We start from the raw sequence: 19129 nt of genomic DNA, 5'->3' as shown, positions 1-19129 counted from the left end.
GTCAGGTGGCGAAATTGTTTGTGTAAAGGAAAAATAGGAATTTTGCGTTTCAAAATTAAAAGAAAGCACTAATTATATGAGTTTTAGTATTATAACATGTATAAGTGGTTAGATCATTGACAGGAATGTTTTTGCAGTTTTTTGTCTATACTTTACATTCCTTCCTATACTCCTGGAGGACAAGGATGGAGGGGGGTGTACTTTCTCTGTTTTTCATATTTGTGTACTCGTTTCTTGAAATAGGAGCTGACACATTGTTAGATTTTAAATGTGTGAGTCAAATGAGTTAATGAACATGTGCTTTTAAATCATTGTATTGATTTTTACAGGTTCCATTTGGTCTCTTGTTGGAGCCATGCTCTATGCTGTCTATATTGTTATGATTAAAAGAAAGGTAGACAGAGAAGATAAGTTGGATATCCCAATGTTCTTTGGTAAGAATATGCTTAACTTGTTGAGACTATTTACTCTGACTGATTAACTTAGGGTTTTGTTTTTGTTTTTTGGGAGGTAATAGGGAAGCCTTTTCTCCCCCTTCCATGTGATTCTCTAAGACCATCAGATTTTAAAGATTACGAAGTCCAATCTCAATGTTTTTCTCTTGCCTTGTCCTGCACAATTATGCACCTATGAAGGAATGGCCATTCCTTCAGTGTGAGGTAAAAAAAAGAAATTCTTCCTAATGCCTTTTCTGCACTAATGTCTTCAGCCTGTGAGTCAGATGTTTTCCTCATTGATATGACAGAATCCTGCTGTTATAAGCACGTGAGAATATACCTGTTGTAGTATACATTTTGCTATTTTTGGATGGGGGAAGCTGCCTCAAAATGATATGTAAAATACTGTTCTAGTCTATGTACTTATTTTCATTAAAAATTGTGGGCCATTTAAAGGGCTTTGCATTTGCACTTTAAGACTCAGACTCTTTTATGACAAATTTTTCAAATTACCTAATTATAGTTCATAGCATCCATTCTTAATTTTGGTAAATAAAATACCTGATATGATTTATAAAGTCTCCTAAGCTCATTAAAAAACTTATTTTATCTGTAGGGTATCTGTGGATATCTCCCGAAAGATATCTGAATACCAATAGGTGAAGAAGCCTGGTGATGAGTGTTCAAAGTTCAGCTTACAGGGAATCTGTAGACCTGGAATATAGCTGTTATAACTTCATTTATCTCGTACTCATCTGAAAAATGAGGAAACTGGGCTATATCAGCAGCCTCCAAGCTGATTTACAGAAGTTCTGGAGAAGGTTGGGAAGACATGGAGTGGCATCCATGGGTCTGGTTCTCAGACTCCTTTGCTGCTTCAACTGGAACAGCTCTGCTTTGTCGTACTTTTTGCATTATAATTTAATTTGTAGAAAAAATTTTTATGCTAAAACAGTTTGAATATCTTCACCTAAAGTTTAGCAAAAATAAAACGTTTGAAAAGCCACAAACTGAAATGAGTGATCACTCAAGTTCCTTTTAGAGAATTCAATAAATATACCTTAAATATGAAGATCATTTTAATAATGTCTTATTTTAGAGTCATAGAAAATTCCATCCAGATGGAATGAAATGCTAATATTTTTGGAGCGTTCTTTTTTAAGATGAGTAACTTTGATGAAAAATTGCTTTATTTTCTAGTTAACACAGTACACAAACATGTAACTTGATTAGTCTTCTTCATATGTGGCGTGATATAGAAAGCAATTTGATTTGATTGGGCTTTAGGATAGGTAAGATTAGCAAAGAAGAAGTTATACTGGAATGTGGAGGGTTCTTTAGGCTGGAGAAATGAGCAGAGCAGGGCAGGGTGCAGATGTGTGTGACTGTACTGGGGTATTGTTCACTTTGGGGAAGAACAGGAAGGTAGGCAGGCCAGATTCTGAGGATCTGCGATTGGGACCTATGCCTGTGGATTGTAATTATGTGGGATTTTGTAGGATAATTCAGGGACTAGAAAATAGATTTGGTTCTTGATAATGCCAAACGTCGGCATTTTAATTACAACGTCTTAATGTTATACACGCCTTTTAGGTCATAAGTCCCTTCTGTATGTGTGTCATTTTGTTTGATTTTATTTTTAAAATAAAATCACTAGATATCTTAAATTGGGTTTCCTAGAGGCAGGATGTAAGGCAGGGATTTAGTGTGGGTGATTTATTGAGGGAGTGCTCTGCAGGAAAAACTGGCAAGGGAATGAGAGAAGCAGGGTAGAAAAGGGAAAGAACCACGTGGTCTCAGGTACCCTTGGGGTTTGGCTCAGTTCCTGCCAGGTAGGGGATAAGGGGTCGGGGATCGAAGAGGAGCAGGAGCAGGTAGTAGGTCTAGGCACTCCTCAGAGATGAGATGGCCCGGCCTTCTGTGAGCCATTAGGATTTCGACCACAAGGGCTGACTGTGGGTCCTCTATCAGGCAGTCATTGGCTGCAGAGGGCGTGGGGTGGGCAGGGGTGTGAGCTCCCTGGGAAAGGCAGACTTGTTTGCTCTCCCAGGACAGTTCCTCAGAGAAGGCTGGTGGCTGTGAGGCTTTAGCAGCGGGTAGAGAGTCGGTGCTCCGGTCCTGTTTCTCCAGGCAACCTGAATGCTACTTTCTTATTTAGCAGCAAATCTCAAGTATCTACCTACTGTAATTCAACTTGAAGAAAGCTCTGTAGTTACCTCATGGGTCTCATAGTGGATCTGTGATGTTAAACTGTACAGAAAGTGCAACAAAAGCTACTATGAAATTATAATAATGTTTCTTTACATTCACATGTATTTAGTCATAGATAAATTTACATTCCTGTAATAATAATAGCTAGCCTTTATTAACTGTTTACTTTTTGCCAGGTACTGTCCTATATTTTATGTGTTTTATCTAATCTTTCTTGTAACCTAATTAAATATTCTTGTACACTTATAGATTGGAAAACTGAGGCTTAACAGAGGTTCTGCGTCTTGGCTAATGTTCACACTGCTAGTGCGTGATGGAGCTCGGAACAGGGCACACACTGCAGAGCACACACTTTTAACCACTGAACGTTGCAGCCTTCCTTTATAAGCAGTCAGTCTGTGCTTAGTCCACACATTGACTATCTATTTGTATATGTATGTTATCTCACTAACTAATTAATGAGCTCTGGGACGGCAGGAACCAAGAATTTTATCTTTTTTTGGAACCTTGCTCCATTATTCCTAGTGTAGCACAGGTACTTTCAATCGTTAACTATGAATTGAATCAGAGCAAATCATACAATTCCTCGTAATTAATTTAGGCTGAATCTACAAACACACAAACACACAGTTTATTTTTTTAAGTTCTAGGACACTATATTCCAAGTAGCTAAAGTTTCAAACTCTTTTCTTTGAATTGTTTTAAGTGGTTTATTGTGCAGTGGTTGCTCCATGCAGTGTGGACAGTTAAACCTTGAAGACTCAGTGATCACCAGTTACTTGATGCAATTTTTTTCTGTTGTGGAGTTACCCACAGGACTGGCTTTGAAAACAAAGCAACAGGAATTCCAGTTAAGGAAACCTGGTGGAGACCTTTGTGCAAAATCTAATGTTTTCTAATTACTAGAGTTATAAGTTTAGAAAATTTAAATCACAGCTACTAACTTTTGTCTCTTTTATACATATTTAGGTTTTGTAGGTCTGTTTAATCTGCTGCTCTTATGGCCAGGTTTCTTTTTACTTCATTATACTGGCTTTGAGGACTTTGAGTTTCCCAATAAAGTGGTATTAATGTGCATTGTCATTAATGGCCTTATTGGAACAGTTCTCTCAGAGTTCCTGTGGTTGTGGTACGTACTATTTTATTGCCCTGTTTTATTAGTTATCAGTTATGGACTTGTGCATAGTTGAAGCATTTCATTCCTTTTGTCTTCCTATGGCTCTTCTGTGCACCTTCTCACCCCAGACACTTAATTTAATGCAATAACTACATTAGAGCAGGAGCTTTTATTTTTTATTTTTAACCTCTAATTACCCATTGTGTAGAGCAGTGTTTTATATATGAAAGGAGATCAATAAATATTGAATATTGAATGAATGAGTGATCTATATTTGTAAAAGTGTTTTTGGAAGTAGAGTATTATGTAAATGAAAGGTGTCATCTCATGAACATCCAAACTTACAAGATGTGTGAATAACGTGAGTTATTAAGTGAGAATCTGGGGGACTTTAAGAACCTTTGCTTATTTAAGAGACTTTGTTTGGTTATTCATAGACTTTTTTGTTTTGTTTCTTCTCAGGACTTTCCGTGTGGGTGATTCAGATGTGTAAACCCTAAACTCTGATTGGTCATGTTAACATACTTTGAAATGTTATAATATCAAATAAGTTAATGTGGGATAATAATCCTAAAATAGTTTGAAGACTAACATGTATAGAGTTTAAGAAACCTTCCAAATATAAAGCTTGATACTTAGTTCCGTTTCTACCTAATAGGAACTTAAAAAGAATCACAAGTTGTACTTAAAGCCCTAAATGAATTGTATTATATGCCAGTTAAGACTACTGACTAGTTTTCCATTGCAAAAACTGTAACAATAGTCGCCTTTTGTATAAAGTCTTCCTTAATGCTCTGCCTACACTTCTCCCTCTTCCACAGTTAAGAAAATATCTCAGTTTTCTTCATACCCTCCACACTCACTCCCTTTCATGTAGTATTTAAAGATTTACTTTGTATTCTAGTAATTTATGTACTTATCTTAAATTCCTTTGCTAATCTAAAACTTTCTGATATCAGAATCCATTTACTCATTTTTTTCATCTTTCATTACATGCATTTTCGGTGCTCACTTTTTTTAACCCAAAAGTTACACATATTATTTTGTATATTAATATATATCTTGTCGCTCTTGTTTTCTTATCTCATCATTTCTTTTGTTTTGTCATTTCTCTTACCTGTCTCCACTCTGTTCTGAGCAGGTAAAACTACTTACTGGTTGTGCTTTGATTGAACTTAGTTGAACCGTAAGGAATTCTTCATCTTCAACCATTTTTGACTGCAGTTTCATATGGTTCAACCCAGTGAACCATAAGCTTTAAATAATTATGCACTCTCTATATTTTAATATGAGGTCATATTCTCGAGTTTTCTAAGTTTAGTTTAAATTAGAAAATTTCAAAGCAAGGCATTTTTCCATATTTGAAAGAAATAATTAAATTTCTCTTTGGATGTTAGACTAAAGGGTTTAGTATGGTCCTTATTATTAATACATTGAAATTCATAGTAGAAATGAACTGTGCCACCTACAAATATTAAAATGCTCATTTTTTTATTAAGAGCTTTATTTTTAATGAATATATGCAATAGTTTTATTATTTGCAGCAGAATTTAATGTAGGCTTTGGGGACTATCGAATATGAGTGGCAACATGTAGTCTCTATTATGTGAAATTTTGGAGTTTGGTCCCTTGGAAAATTTTACATTTAACGAAGTAATAAATAACATGTTTTAGAATATTTTATTATTTTTTTATTTACCTTTTTTTAAAATTTAAGAGTAATACATGCAAAAGTGTACAAAAGGGTTCACGATGAAAAGGAAATCTTCCTTCTACCCCAAATTTCCATTCTTTTTTCCACAGAGGCAACCGCTATTAACTTCTAAACCTTCCATAATATTTACTATACATGCAGAAGTGTATATAAGTCTCTTCATTTACCACTGAATTTGTTTTATTTTGAACACATAAACAGGAGTATACTATGGATATTTTTCTGTAATTTACTTTTTTTCCACAAATTGTTTGTCTTATAAATCTTTACATGTTAGCACTTAAAGCCTGTATTAGCATTCTAGTGCATTATATTTCAATCCACTATGTAACATAATGGATAGAACATAATGTGTTTTACCAGTTCCTTATTGAGAGACATTTTACATTTCCAGTCTTTTGCTTTGTAAATAATATACTATTGAATATCCTCATATAAGACTTTGCATATATATGAAGCGTTCTATAGGATAAAAGCCTGTAAGTGGAAAAGACTGAGATACACACGTAGACTTTAGATTTTGATAATTGCAAAGTCATTTTCCACAGAAGGAACACAATTTATATTCCCAACTGTGTGTATATGAGTGTTTATTATTGAGTAGTTAAATTGCACACTGGAAGTCATATATTATGATCAAAGCTATGTTTATCCTTACCTGCAATGGATTTTTCCGAACCTTAAGGAGGTTTATTTTTCAGATATACTTCTACACTCAAGTGTTTAAGAGTATGATAACAACTCAGCAATTAAGTTAATAAGTAATGAAACAAACATATCCCTTAAACTCTAGGAGGTGTTGGTAATTCAAAACAACTATAACAAGTATATCAGACTTTTTGTAATTGCGTTTTGCATTATAAATTTCTTAGAACATATGCTGCATTAGTATATGTATCACATATATATCATATAATATATGATATATATGTGATATATGTTATATATACATATATATATTTTTCCCCCACAAACCTCATTTCATAGAGCAGCTCATGGGTAGTAGGAACCACTATACTTGAGTTCTCTACCGCGTTAGTAAGAACTAATTGTCCAGCCTCTGTTGACTACTTCAAGTGACACTTTATCAAGAGATAGCCCCTTTTATTGCAGTAGCATTATTAATCCTTACATATACTGGGCTAGAATTTACTTGCCTACAATTTCCATGAGTCTGTAATTCTAATTACATACATAATGTTTTTATTTTGGGTTATAATTCGCTTTCTTCTTATACATTCAAATTATTGGTCTTTATAAATGGCTTGTCTATTGGTATAATGCTTTCCTTCATTTTCTCCTTCAACTAAACAAAATCATGTACAGATTGATATTTCAGACTTTGATACCAATATTGATAGTTCAAGATGAAAATAAAATGAAGAGCTTAGTTTTTGGTTAGAAAAATTGCTAGGAAAATGGAAAATAACAAGGAAATATCCTTAAAAATACTTCGTTTTTTTCTTTCTTTTTGATGTTAAGCCAAACCAAAAGAGCAACACACGTCTAAAGTAGTGTTTCGATTTTAGTTCTCATGAGGGTGAGGTTTTTTGCTTTGATGACAGACTCACTTATTGGCTTACCACTTTCTTAAAAGTCTGTTATGAGGTATTCTGCAATTTTAATAAAGCTATCTCCTTTGTTAGCTAAATATCCTCACACAACTATAAGAACTGTTTCAACAGTTTTGTAAAAAATGTTCATGAAATATAAGCTAGACATCCAAAGTTGAATAATATCTGTAAGTAGATATTGAAAATAGCATAAAATACCTCGAAGTTTTTATACTGACATATTTGGATTTTTAATATTTGAAGATAAACTTTAAGAATTGTCTTAGTAACTTTATTATTTACTGTGTCTCAGTCCATCCTGAGCTTTTATTTTTGTTCCTGATCTCTCATATCTATATTGTAGAATAGTTTTTGATCATTGTTTTTCTTTGGTTCTTTTCCTTTTTTAATATGGGAATGTCTGTTTTCTGTTTTTGCTTTTTAGGGGCTGCTTTCTTACCTCATCCCTGATAGGCACACTTGCACTAAGCCTTACGATACCTCTGTCCATAATAGCTGACATGTGCATGCAAAAGGTAAGGCGAACTGCTTATTAGGTGTTTCATGTATTATTAAAACGGAGCTAATGAAAGTTAAGGGATGTGACTCAATTATAAAGGATACAACCATGAATAATACTTGCTATCTTCTCTCCCAAGATGCTTTCCTACATAGAGACATAAAAAGTACCAAACAAATGGATGATCTCTTGCATTTTTAGCTTTGCAATATTTATTTTCTTAATTTCTCAGTTAAGGGCAGTATCTTTCTATGTTGTTTTCTGGTTTTGGAGCTGATATGTTCCAAATGTTATCTGGTTGCCTGATCACTGCATTGTAACACCGGAAGCTGAAGATGAACAATAATGAATGTCAACTACAATTTTATATGTATAAATATAAACTATATATATATATATATATATATATATATATATATATTACAAGAAGCAGAGTACAGCATTAGGGATAGAGACAGTGGAAATGTAATGGCTGTGTGCGATGTCAGAGGGATAATGGATGGGGGAGGGAGGTTGTCACTGTGTGAGGGATATAAATGATAAACGTCTAACTATTATATTGTTTTGTGCACTTGAAACTAATAAAAAAATGTTAAAAAAATGTTGAGGATGGAAAGCTACTGAAAAAATTGTAGCTGGAGTTAACAATACTTACCATTTAATATCAAATTTATACATGTTTTTCTATGTTTCAGTATTTCCAAAATTTTCTATAATGAGGATGAGTTACTTTCATAATTTAAAAAGTCCATGTGCATTTTCTTAAGGGTAAAAATAAATGGAAGTGTAAAACTGAAAAACCAACAAACAAACAAACAAAAAAAACAAATGTTACCTGGTAAGTCAGTGGCATGGAGTAGGGGATATATTTTATCATATAAGTAGTAGTGTTTTGATTTCTAAGGTAAACTCCAAAGATTCCCTAATGCTATGATGATACTACTACAGAGGTGAGACACATGAACAGTGGTGCTTCTCAGTGATTGCTCATTTCTGTGTGGACTCAGCAGGGCAGCCTTCCCTCTTTTATAAAGTCCTGGTCTGGATGCTGGGATTCTTGAATAAGTGTGGGCAGTATTGCAAACATTGCAGGAAGGAGGATCCGTGTCCCTCCCAGTAGCCTGAAGGGAGAAGTTTTTTCTAGTGCTCTGAGGGGTAAGAGGGAGAGTAGATTGTGCCATTGGGTAATGCCAAAAGATGTAGTGTAGCTACGCATCACCTGGTTCAATATTTGTAAGCTTTTAACTCCAAGTATTAAGTAACAAAATTGTGTGTGTGTGCGCGCGCATGTGCGCACACACGCCGGTAGGGGGTGGGGAAGGAGGTTGGTTTCACATAACCTGAAGAGGAAATACTTGAAAGCCCAAAGGCTTATGCTGTGTAGATGTTATAATCAGATTTTTAAAACTATTTTTCTTTAGATCTTTGTGCAGTTTTTAGGATGAAAGGCACAATACTCTCAATGATATGTGTCTTCTTTATTTAAAAAAAAATTCTGTGCTGATATTTAACTTTGTTTTACGGTTCAGTAAATTCTTATTTGTCATGGTTAAAAATGGAGATCTCCTTAAGTGAGAATTATCTTATGTACCATGCATTTTCAAATAGTGTGACTATTATAGAATATGCATAATAGTAACACATATAAAATTCTTTTATAGATTTAAATAATATCCAAGTCCTTCTACATCTCAGGGTCGTGATCTTGAATATCAGTCAAAATTGTTCTAGTGAAACTGCTTGTTAGAGGATTTTGGTAGACCACTGTGTAAATGAACTTTACCATACTGATATTTTGAAAACATCAGCTTTTGTAGATTTGAGAAATAAAAATTGAAGGTTAATTTTAGGGAATTTAAAAAAAAAGAATTGTCACAGGAGATCTAGTTTATTAAATGATTGTGTACTTTGTTTAATCAAATATTTTAAGATGAAGGTAAAACACAAGAAAAAGGAAAATACGTGGATATGTAATAGATTACAGAAACATAACTAAACAGTATTTTCTTGATTGTCTTCATATCTATTAATATCATTAGGCAACCATTTAAATGAGTAGCCTGGGCCTTTGATGGGAATTGAGGGTAGGAATATACCTGCTGGGAAAAGTGGCAGGGTGTACCCCAGACGTCTACGAGAAACACTATAGGAGATACCTACTTTCACGTTTTGTTTTGTTTTTATTCTAATAGCCAACCATATTTATATAGTTTCTGAAATTTTAGAATTCATTAACATTTATTGTACTTATATTGATTATTTTAGCCTATTTATAGTTGATATTTTTGTATAACAGGAAGCGTTCCCAATCGTAATCAGATCTATATTCAGATATATTAAGGAATTAGACTTTTTTGTTTACATAGGGAATTTTCTTTTTTAATAAATGTTTTCATTTTAAAAAATTCCCTTGTTAGCTTCTTAAAAATCAAATTAGAAGTTTTTTATTATGTGGCAACACATAAATAACCGCATTGTTAAAAGTGAACTTTGCCTTTAAAAGTCATCTGGGGTTTTACTTACCTTTGTGAAGTTTGCTGTTCTTCAGTTATAAAATAGGGCTTTTTGTTGAATATTCATGAAATCATTCTGTCAACTAGATCTACATTTTAAACTCTCATTAGTTATAAACTTTTCATACTTTTTTGATCTTCCGTTACTTAAGTACATCATGGTTTTTTAAGATTATTAAGTATTTTTTAGATTATTAAGCAAGTATTCTAAGAATATGTTATGCCAATAATTGGATAACAACATGTAGGCTTTTTATTTTCTCTTATGGACTGCTCTTTCCTGGGCATTTTTAGGCTGACTCAGCCTGTGTATGTGTGTATCATATAAACAGGCCGTGCATGTTAAAAGTTGTCAGTCATTATTCATGTTTTACACATTGTGAGTCCCTCATAAAAAGCATTATGCTCACAGAACCTCTTCACTCTGACTAATGGTGTAATGAAATGACATAGTATATGTTTCCCACCAGAGGGAGTCTGCCTATGATTCTAAATCTTGTTTTTTTAACGCTTAAAGATGGCAAGCAGTTTTTCCTCCCTATTTGAAAGGTAGGAGTTACTATTTTTCTCATTATTTTGAAAGCAAACCACCAGTGTGTTGGAGCTAAGTCTCAGTAATTAATCAATGCAGGCTTCTTTGACAATTGTTTTGGATATTAGTTGAATCTAGGTGGTAAAGGTAAACTAGTGAAAGAAAAGAATGATTTTTTTTGGTAGCTTTATGATATCTCATTTTTTATTTTCTTGATAACCCTTATCAAATGATGGATTGATGAGTCAGACTTGGTGATGCCTGAGTCTGCACCTCAGAGGCTCTGCTTGCAGCTTGTCTTCTGCAGCTCACATTTCTTAGTGAAAGTATTCCTGTCTGTAGTCTTTATTTTACTTAGTCATGATTTCCTTTTGAATTTTTTCATTTGTTACTAGATAACTGAACTAGTTTGAAGTGTTAGGATTAGACTTTGTTGCAAATTGTTAGTAATAGGCTTGCATAAGTTGCAGTTAGAGAGTTTCATCTGTTTTCAGTAGTCTTAAGAGAAGAACTGTAGCATAACACTTCGCAACTAGAGCAGAACATAGTTTTTAAAAATGTGGGTTCCGATGATGACTTCAGAAACAAGGGAGGGATCAACTTGAGAAGAGGCAGTAATCAGTAAAGAAGAAATGGGCAAAGTGATGTGTAGGACAAAAGCTTCAAGTTTCATGATTCTGGTCTTAGATCTGTACTGTGCCTAATAAATGAAAAGCATGCTTTCCTGACTTTCCTTTAGGCTGTTTTCTAAGTGAAAAGTATTATTGTTGGTAATTTAAGAAAGTGGTTAGTACATCGAAGTCCTGAATCCTAATATTTAATAATAATGTACTTAGTAATGTATTGTCAATGCTTAGTGTTATTTTCTTGGTGTTTTAACTTATTCCTGCTACTTTTCATAAATGGAAAACTTCTGTTAATGGAGAAAATTGTCTTCATGATAATTGTGGGGTATTTTTCTTCTCTCTTATTTTTAGGTGCAGTTTTCTTGGTTATTTTTTGCAGGCGCTATCCCTGTATTTTTTTCATTTTTTATTGTAACTCTCCTATGCCATTATAATAATTGGGATCCTGTGATGGTGGGAATCAGAAGAATTTTTGCCTTTATATGCAGAAAACATCGAATGCAGAGGTAGGTTTAATTACAATGTAAGTAAAAAATAATGCTTGCTAAATAAACTAGGAATCATATCATGCTGGCCTAGGTTTTAGAGATTTTACGAAGAATTATTGAAAGATTGTAATTTATACATGTACTATGCCAGAGAAAATTAAAATAATTTATTCAGATCCTTTGGGTGATAAGATAGTTTTTTCACAACTACTTTAAAAAAATGTTTTGATTCACAGATAAAACCAAAGTACTTACTGTTCTGCTATAATGAATTTAAATGTGGAAAATTGTTACTGATTTTAACAAAAATTCATAATGAAATACAACATTGCCTCAAATTTGTTTTTTTTTTTTTTTTTTTTTTTTTTTTTTAAAAGAGAGAAACCTTTTTACAGTCTACCATAAAAAGAACTTGGAACAAAGTTGTTGGAAAATTTTGCCCTAGTCTTGGTTCTGATCTCACGGCTTCAGCCATGGAATAGATCATTTTTAAGGTTTTTTCCAGCTCTAAAGCTTTCCTTAACTATTGTCTTATTTTAAAAGGGTTCCAGAAGACAGTGAACAGTGTGAGAGTCTGATACCTATGCACAGTGTTTCTCAGGAGGATGGAGCTAGTTAGCTGTTGTCTGTAGTCCAGGTTTGTATGTTAGCTGATATAGTATTGAATACAGTTCTAATTCTTATGAAATCTGCGAATTAAGTTTGCGAACTCATCCTAGAAAAAGTGCTACATACCTCATTGCTGAATATCACTCTGGTCACCTTTGAACTACTCCCCTTGGGAAGCTATGCACCGATGCCAGCGCCTAGTCCACCCTTCAAAGCAATTTTGGAACTCTTTTGTTTGGAATGGCCATCAGAGCTGTCGTCGAGTTACCCTTGATGTCCTGAATGTCATCAAAATGTCTTCCTTTCAATATTTCCTTTATCTTCGGATAAAGAAAGAAGTCATTGGGGGCCAGATCAGGAGGGTAGGGAGGGTGTTCCAATACAGTTATTTGTTTACTGGTTAAAAACTCCGTCACAGGCAGTGCCGTGTGAGCTGGTGCATTGTCGTGATGCAAGAGCCGTGAATTGTTGATGAAAAGTTCAGATCGTTTTTGTGTAACTTTTTCACGCAGCCTTCTCAGCACTTCCAAATAGTAAACATGGTTAATTGTCCAGTTGGTACAAATTCATAATGAATAATCCCTCTGATATCAAAAAAGGTTAGCAGCATTGTTGGAACAAGTTCGCAACCTTAATTGTCAGACTTCATATGGATGCATGTGTTTTCAAATTAGTATTTTGGGTTTCTTTGGATAAATACCCAGAAGTGGGATTATTGGGTACTTCTCTGTCTCTTGTTACAGACTTTATTTTTAAAGTCTATTTTGTTTAGTGTAAGTATTGCTACTCCAGCTTCTACCCCAGCCCCCCCATTTTCATGAAATATCTTTTCCCCATCCCTTTACTTTCAGTCTGTATGTGTCTTTTAATCTAAAGTGGGCATGTGTAAGGGTCTTGTTTTCTTACCATTCAGCCACACCATGTCTTTTGATTGGAGCATTTAATCCATTTATATTTAAAGTAAGTGTTGATAAATATGTAGTTATTGCTACTTTATTTTCATATTTTTGATGTTTTTCCATCTTCTTCTTCTCCTCCTTCTTCTCCTCCTCCTCCGAAGTCCTTCTAACATTCCTTGTAACACTAGTTTGCTGGTGATGAATCCTTTAGCTTTTTCTTGTCTGGGAAGCTCTTTATCTGCCCTTCATTTCTAAATGATAGCTTTGCTGAGTAGAGTAATCTTGGTTGTAGGTCCTTGCTTTTCATTACTTTGAATTACATTCAAAGTATTCGTGCCAGTGCCTTCTGTCCTGCAAAGTTTCTGTCGAGAAATCAGCTGACAGTCTTATGGGCACCTTTGGAGGTAGCTAACTGCTTTTCTCTTGCTGTTTTTAAGATTCTCTATTTGTCTTTAATCTTTGGTCTTTCAATGACAATATAACTTGGTGTGGGCCTCTTTGGGTTCATCTTGTTTGGGACTCTCTTCACTTCCTGGGCTTATATATATATATATTTCCTTTGTCAGGTTAGGAAAGTTTTCTGTCATTATTTCTTCAAATAGGTTCTCAATTCCTTACTCTCTCTCTCCTCCTTCTGGTACCTCAATGATGCAAATATTGGTATGCTTGTCCATACCAATTGATGTCCCAGCGGTACATTAAACTATCTTCATTTTTTTTGGTTTCTTTTTTCTTCTTGCTGTTCTGGTTGGGTGGTTTTTACTACCTTAACTTCCAAATCTATGATTCAGTCCTCTGCTTCACCTTATCTACTATTGAATCCCTCTAATGTGTTCTTCATTTTAGTTATTGTATTCTTCATTTTTGAATGGTTCTGTTTTATGGTTATGGCTCCATTTTTCTTTGTTATCTCTCTGTTTGAAATTCTTGCTGAGATCATGGAGGATCCTTATAATCAGTGTTTTAAACTCTGCATTTGGTAGATTGGTTGTCTCCATTTTGTTTAGTTCTTTTCCTGGAGCTTTATTCTTTTCTTTAATTTGGGACATGTTTCTTTGTCTCCCCATTTTGACAGCCTCCCTGTGTTTATGTATTAGGTAGAACTGCTATGTCTCCCAGTGTTAGTGGAGTGGCCTTATGTGGTAAGTGTGTGGGGCCCTTTGGTGCAGTCTCCCTGGTCACCTGAGCCAGGTGCTGCTGCTGTGTCCCTTTTATGTGTAGTGTACACCTTCCTGTTGTAGTTGAGTCTTAATTGCTGTTGGTGCGTCAGTGGAAGGAATTGACCCTCGGGCTGATTGATCATGAGGACTGGTCATGACTACAGCTGAAGAGCTGTTGTGCAAGGGCTGACCCTACAGAGCAGGATTTGCTTTAGTGGGGCTCTGGTCCTTGCCCAGTCTGCCCTTTGGGTCTGCCATTTGTGGAGGTGGTTGGGTGGTGCTCTGTCATGGTCTGCAACTGGCTACTGGATGTGTTGGTTCTGGGGTGTCTTGGAAGGGGCTCTAGGGTAGGCCAAGGTCAGCTACTGCCTGTGCCCAGCCGACTGGACACTACAAAGTGATCTGCACGTGGTTGCCACTTGTGCTGGGCTTGGAGGTGCCAGTGAGAGGCTAAGCTGGGAACCGAGGCCAGCTGCCACTAGTACCTAGTTTGGGGCTGCTTACCAAGAGGTACTAGGCATGCTGATGCCAGATGCTGCTTGTTTGGAGTTTGTGAACCTTTGAGAGGTTTTACAAAAGTACTCAGCATGAGCCAAGACAGGCCATTTGTATGGAAAAGCCACTGGCTTGGGAGGGCCTGCAATTGGGGGGGCGGGGTCTCAGGGAATCACCAGGGCGGGGTGAATAGTGTTAGCCAGCTTGATGGAGACTCAGATATCATGTATGCCTGGGAGTGCAGGTGGTTTAGGGGAGGGCTCAACAAAGGAACAATGGCTTCTGCCAGCCCTTTTGTCTGGGAGAAAGCTGCCCCTCCACGGCTTGCTCTGAAGCCAGACATTTCAGTTCCTCCCTGCATGTCCCTTGCACTTTTTGAGCTGCTGCCCCAGTGCAGGAGCTCAGAGCGAGTGAGTTCGTCATCAAGTAAGTTCATATTCAGGCCCTTTAAGAAGAATGTGTGGGACTCCTGCAGCCCTTCGTCTCACTCAACCACAATCTCCACTGGTTTTCAAAGTCAGAAGTTGTGGCAGCTTATCTATTTGTCATTGGAAACCTTGGGATGGGGAGCCTGGTGTGGGGCTGGGACCCCTCACTCCTCATGGGGGGACCTCTGTAGCCGAGACACCCCTCTGATTTTTAACTGCCACACGTGGGTGTGAGAGCAACCTGTTCCACATCTGTGCCTCTCCTCCAGTCTCATACAGCTGCTTCTGTGTGTCCTTAGTTATAGGACTTCTGTTTGTCTGGACTTTAGGTGATTCTCAGTGATGGTTATTCTGTAGTTTAGTTGTAATTGTGATGTGGTCATGGGAGGAGGCGAGCCCAGCGTTTACCTATTCCACTATCTTGACCGGGGACTTCTCCATTTTTTTTTTAATTTTAAGAATTGTTATCTTTCATATTTCTTACATGACAGAAAAAGTACATGATATTTTATGTTTAACTGAATGAGTGCTTGAAATACATTTAACATGTGTTTTTGGTAGTTACAAAAGTGATTATGTATTTATTTAGAATGAGAGACCACAATAAATTACTGAAATTCTGGTAATCCAGGTCCTTTTTTTCTGAGATAACTTTAGGCAATTTAGATTGAAATGTTTCCTGATTTCAGCTGGGCTTCCCTTCCTCACCTGGAACATTGACCAACTCCTGTCAACTCCTTGCACTCACATTGGCCTTGAAACTTAAGTAAATTCTTCATGGTAAATTTGCATCTAGCCTGAAGCTAATCGCATTGGTTTTGGGTTTTTCTGTCATTGGTCCTTTTTTATTCTATTATAATGGTTATACATATAAAGAGTTAGAGTTCTATAAAACTTATTATACAAAGCAGCTGTCCTGCTCTGCACCATCTATCCTGCTTTCATTCTTTTCCCATTCTTAGGAATCACTTTAAACTTAGTCGATTCTTTTGATATTTTTCTACTTGTCTTTCTAAGTATCATGCTTATACGTCTATATCTTGATTTTTCAGTTTTAGGCATCTTCAGTTGATTTTTCCCACTATGGTAAATGAGGATAGATTACTTTCCAGTTTCCCCCGCCTCTGCTCCCACCCCACTTGACGTGCTACCCAACCTCCTATGTCATTCGTTCCTCCTCATCATACCAGTATGGTTATTACATAATTTTGGATAGATGTATAATCAGTATATTTACATTGTTATGACTGTATAAATGTTACTTTTACCTGAACCTTATCGTATTGTGCTTGGCATACTCCAATCCAGACCTTTTTAGAGAATAGGCCTCAAATCTCCTGGGAGAGACAATTGACACTTGCCCAACTGAAAAGAAAGGGGAGGGCATCTGAGTGTCTCACTGCTTTTTGTATAAAATTTGTACTAATCTGCCTGTTTTTAGTTGTTTCTTCACCTTACAGAGATATCTCTTCATAGTTTTCCATTGGTAGCTAAGAGTTAGTTGCTTTTTTCTTGTCCCTGCTCTTCTTTTGGTCCATGTGGTTTATTCCTTAAAAAAAAAAACACACAAAGAAACCCTTTATTGTCTTTTTACTGAGGTTTTAGGAACAGAGTGGGACTAAATATGTGTTTATTTGCCATCTTTAAATTTTCAAAAATACACATAGTTATTCTTTAAAGTTTTTTATTGATATAACTTATACATTTTCCATTCCTAGTAGGCTGTGTATTATTCCCATTATTCATACTCATATCCACCCACACACAGACAAAGTTTCAGTATTTTTGGAAGTGAGCTGGAGAGGGGAGATAGTGAGGACTAAAGCAAATGGACTACGATAAAGTAGAACAGGTTGGGTAGGAGTCTTTGTGTGAACATGGGTAATGGTGGAATACCCATGGTTAAACTGTTATTGCATGATCTTTAAGTAGTATTGGATGTCAGCTTTTGACATTGTTTTATAACTCCCTTTCATCAATTCCTAGTACTCATCTCAAGTTCAAGTATCCAGTTTTATATACATATAAAACACCATATACATATATATATATATATATATATATATATATATATATGTATATGGTGTTTGATACATATATTTCAATGTTAAGATAATTTGCTTTTTAAAAGCTATAGAAAAATTAAAGCTATGACAGTTGTGATCTAATGATGATTTTGTGTTTGTTTTTATTTTCAGCTTGACAATGGAACATTATACAGCGAAGAGATAAATCTTTGGCAAGTTTTTGTAGAAAAATGTTTCAGTGCCTAGTCTGAAAAATAACAGTTTCAGTTCTTTGGAACTCTAAAATATATTTTCCTCATATCGATTTTCTTCATTTTCATAATGAAGTACTTTGCTATGTAGCTGTGTGTATATTACTACAGTTAGAGGAAGTTTCAGTCCAAATCCATCTAAAGGACCAACCTGCCTTACACATCTCAAGGAATTCAGCTGGTGAAATAATCTGAACTAATCAAAGAATAAAATCTTAATGTTCTGGAGACTTTACACATATTATTTGTTACATGCTGGACTATATTATGAAAACGTTTTCAAGAAATCAGTTAAATATGTAGATCAGTGTTTGTTACAGGTAAAATGCTAAAATAAACTGCCTATAATAGGTATGGATTCTGTTTTTGAATTTTGTAGAATATTGCAGATTAATAATACAAGAAATGTTTGTGTAACAAGTATGTTCACGCAAATTTGGTGGGGATTGAGAAAATATTTGAGAAAAGACCTGGTTCACTTACATGCACTATATTCTTTCATAGCATTAGGTGCCTTGTGTTTTAAATCTGTGACAAACCATGACAAATTTTTAAAGGGGAAGTATTGTAAAATGAAGAGTTGTGTATTTCTAAAGGTTGTATTGATGTAAATTTAATTGATAAAGCTCTGATTCATTTAGAGTTTTGAAGAAATATTCTCTCTTCAATTAAGACATTTTCATAATGGAATGATTTAAATTGAAGTGACAGAGTATTATTAAAATAAAATGTTTATATATACTTATCTATTACAGATCTATCAGTTGTTTCTGATTTTTCTCACATGTAAATGTGCCAAATTACTATAGAACTGGATGCCTCTTCTTTAAATAATTCTAGTTTTTCTTTAAATACATTTTTAAAGGTCAAAATACCAAAGAAGGAAGGCAAAAAGAAATTCTACTTTAAAAATTGCATTTGAATTTTTCCCCTACCATGCTTAAATATAAACTACTCCTAATTTTAATCCTTAAACTTAGGTCTTTATATCCCTACTGTGGAACTGCTCCTGTCTGTTCCCTGTAGACATCAGCGGATAAACGTGCGTCTCAGGATTCCTCCGGGCTTTTGGTTAATCAGAACCAACTTCCTTTTCAAGTTCTGAAAAATAGTTTATTTCTCTTCAGAATTTCCTAACAAATTAAAATTTTAAAAATCCCCTTTGCAGTGTTTACTTTCAGTTTGCCTTCTTCATTCTTAAAATTGCTTTGGGGTTGTCATGAGTCTAAAGTGGAGTTTAGCCATCTTTGTGCTTGTCTTGAGAACTTTTATATTAATTTGAAAGATAGTTTATAATATTAAATTTAAAATATAGACAGCTGTTCTATTTGATGCCACCAATTATCTTATTAAGCTAAAAATAATGATTGATTTTGTTAGCTTGACACAGGGTAACAGCATATAAAGAATGTGGACTTCTAAGGAATTTTCTCCTAAAAAGAACTTCACGATGTAACATTTCAATTACTCGAAGACTAATTTTGGTTGAAATTTATTATCTAACCACCTCTACTTTTTTTGTTTTTGCTCTTTGATCGTTCAATACCTT

The 19129-nt window shown here is 35.0% G+C and overlaps 1 protein-coding gene across 2 annotated transcripts in view; it reads left to right on the top strand.

The window, feature by feature from the left end:
* Positions 1-18738, top strand: part of SLC35F5 (solute carrier family 35 member F5) — a 39312-nt gene extending 20574 nt beyond the window's left edge. For both annotated transcript variants that reach the window (XM_033112596.1, XM_033112597.1), the window contains 6 exons: positions 330-434; positions 3618-3777; positions 7478-7568; positions 11575-11729; positions 12255-12348; positions 17501-18738. In XM_033112596.1, the coding sequence (XP_032968487.1) occupies positions 330-434; positions 3618-3777; positions 7478-7568; positions 11575-11729; positions 12255-12330 (587 nt within the window). In that variant the 3' untranslated portion in view covers positions 12331-12348; positions 17501-18738. The remainder of the gene's footprint in view (positions 1-329; positions 435-3617; positions 3778-7477; positions 7569-11574; positions 11730-12254; positions 12349-17500) is intronic.
* Positions 18739-19129: the final 391 nt, after the last annotated feature.

The sequence above is a fragment of the Rhinolophus ferrumequinum genome, chromosome 8 (assembly GCF_004115265.2).
Source record: "Rhinolophus ferrumequinum isolate MPI-CBG mRhiFer1 chromosome 8, mRhiFer1_v1.p, whole genome shotgun sequence".
NCBI lineage: Eukaryota > Metazoa > Chordata > Mammalia > Chiroptera > Rhinolophidae > Rhinolophus > Rhinolophus ferrumequinum.
Note: the sequence above shows the minus strand (reverse complement) of the source record. Positions and strands in the feature narration are given on the sequence as shown.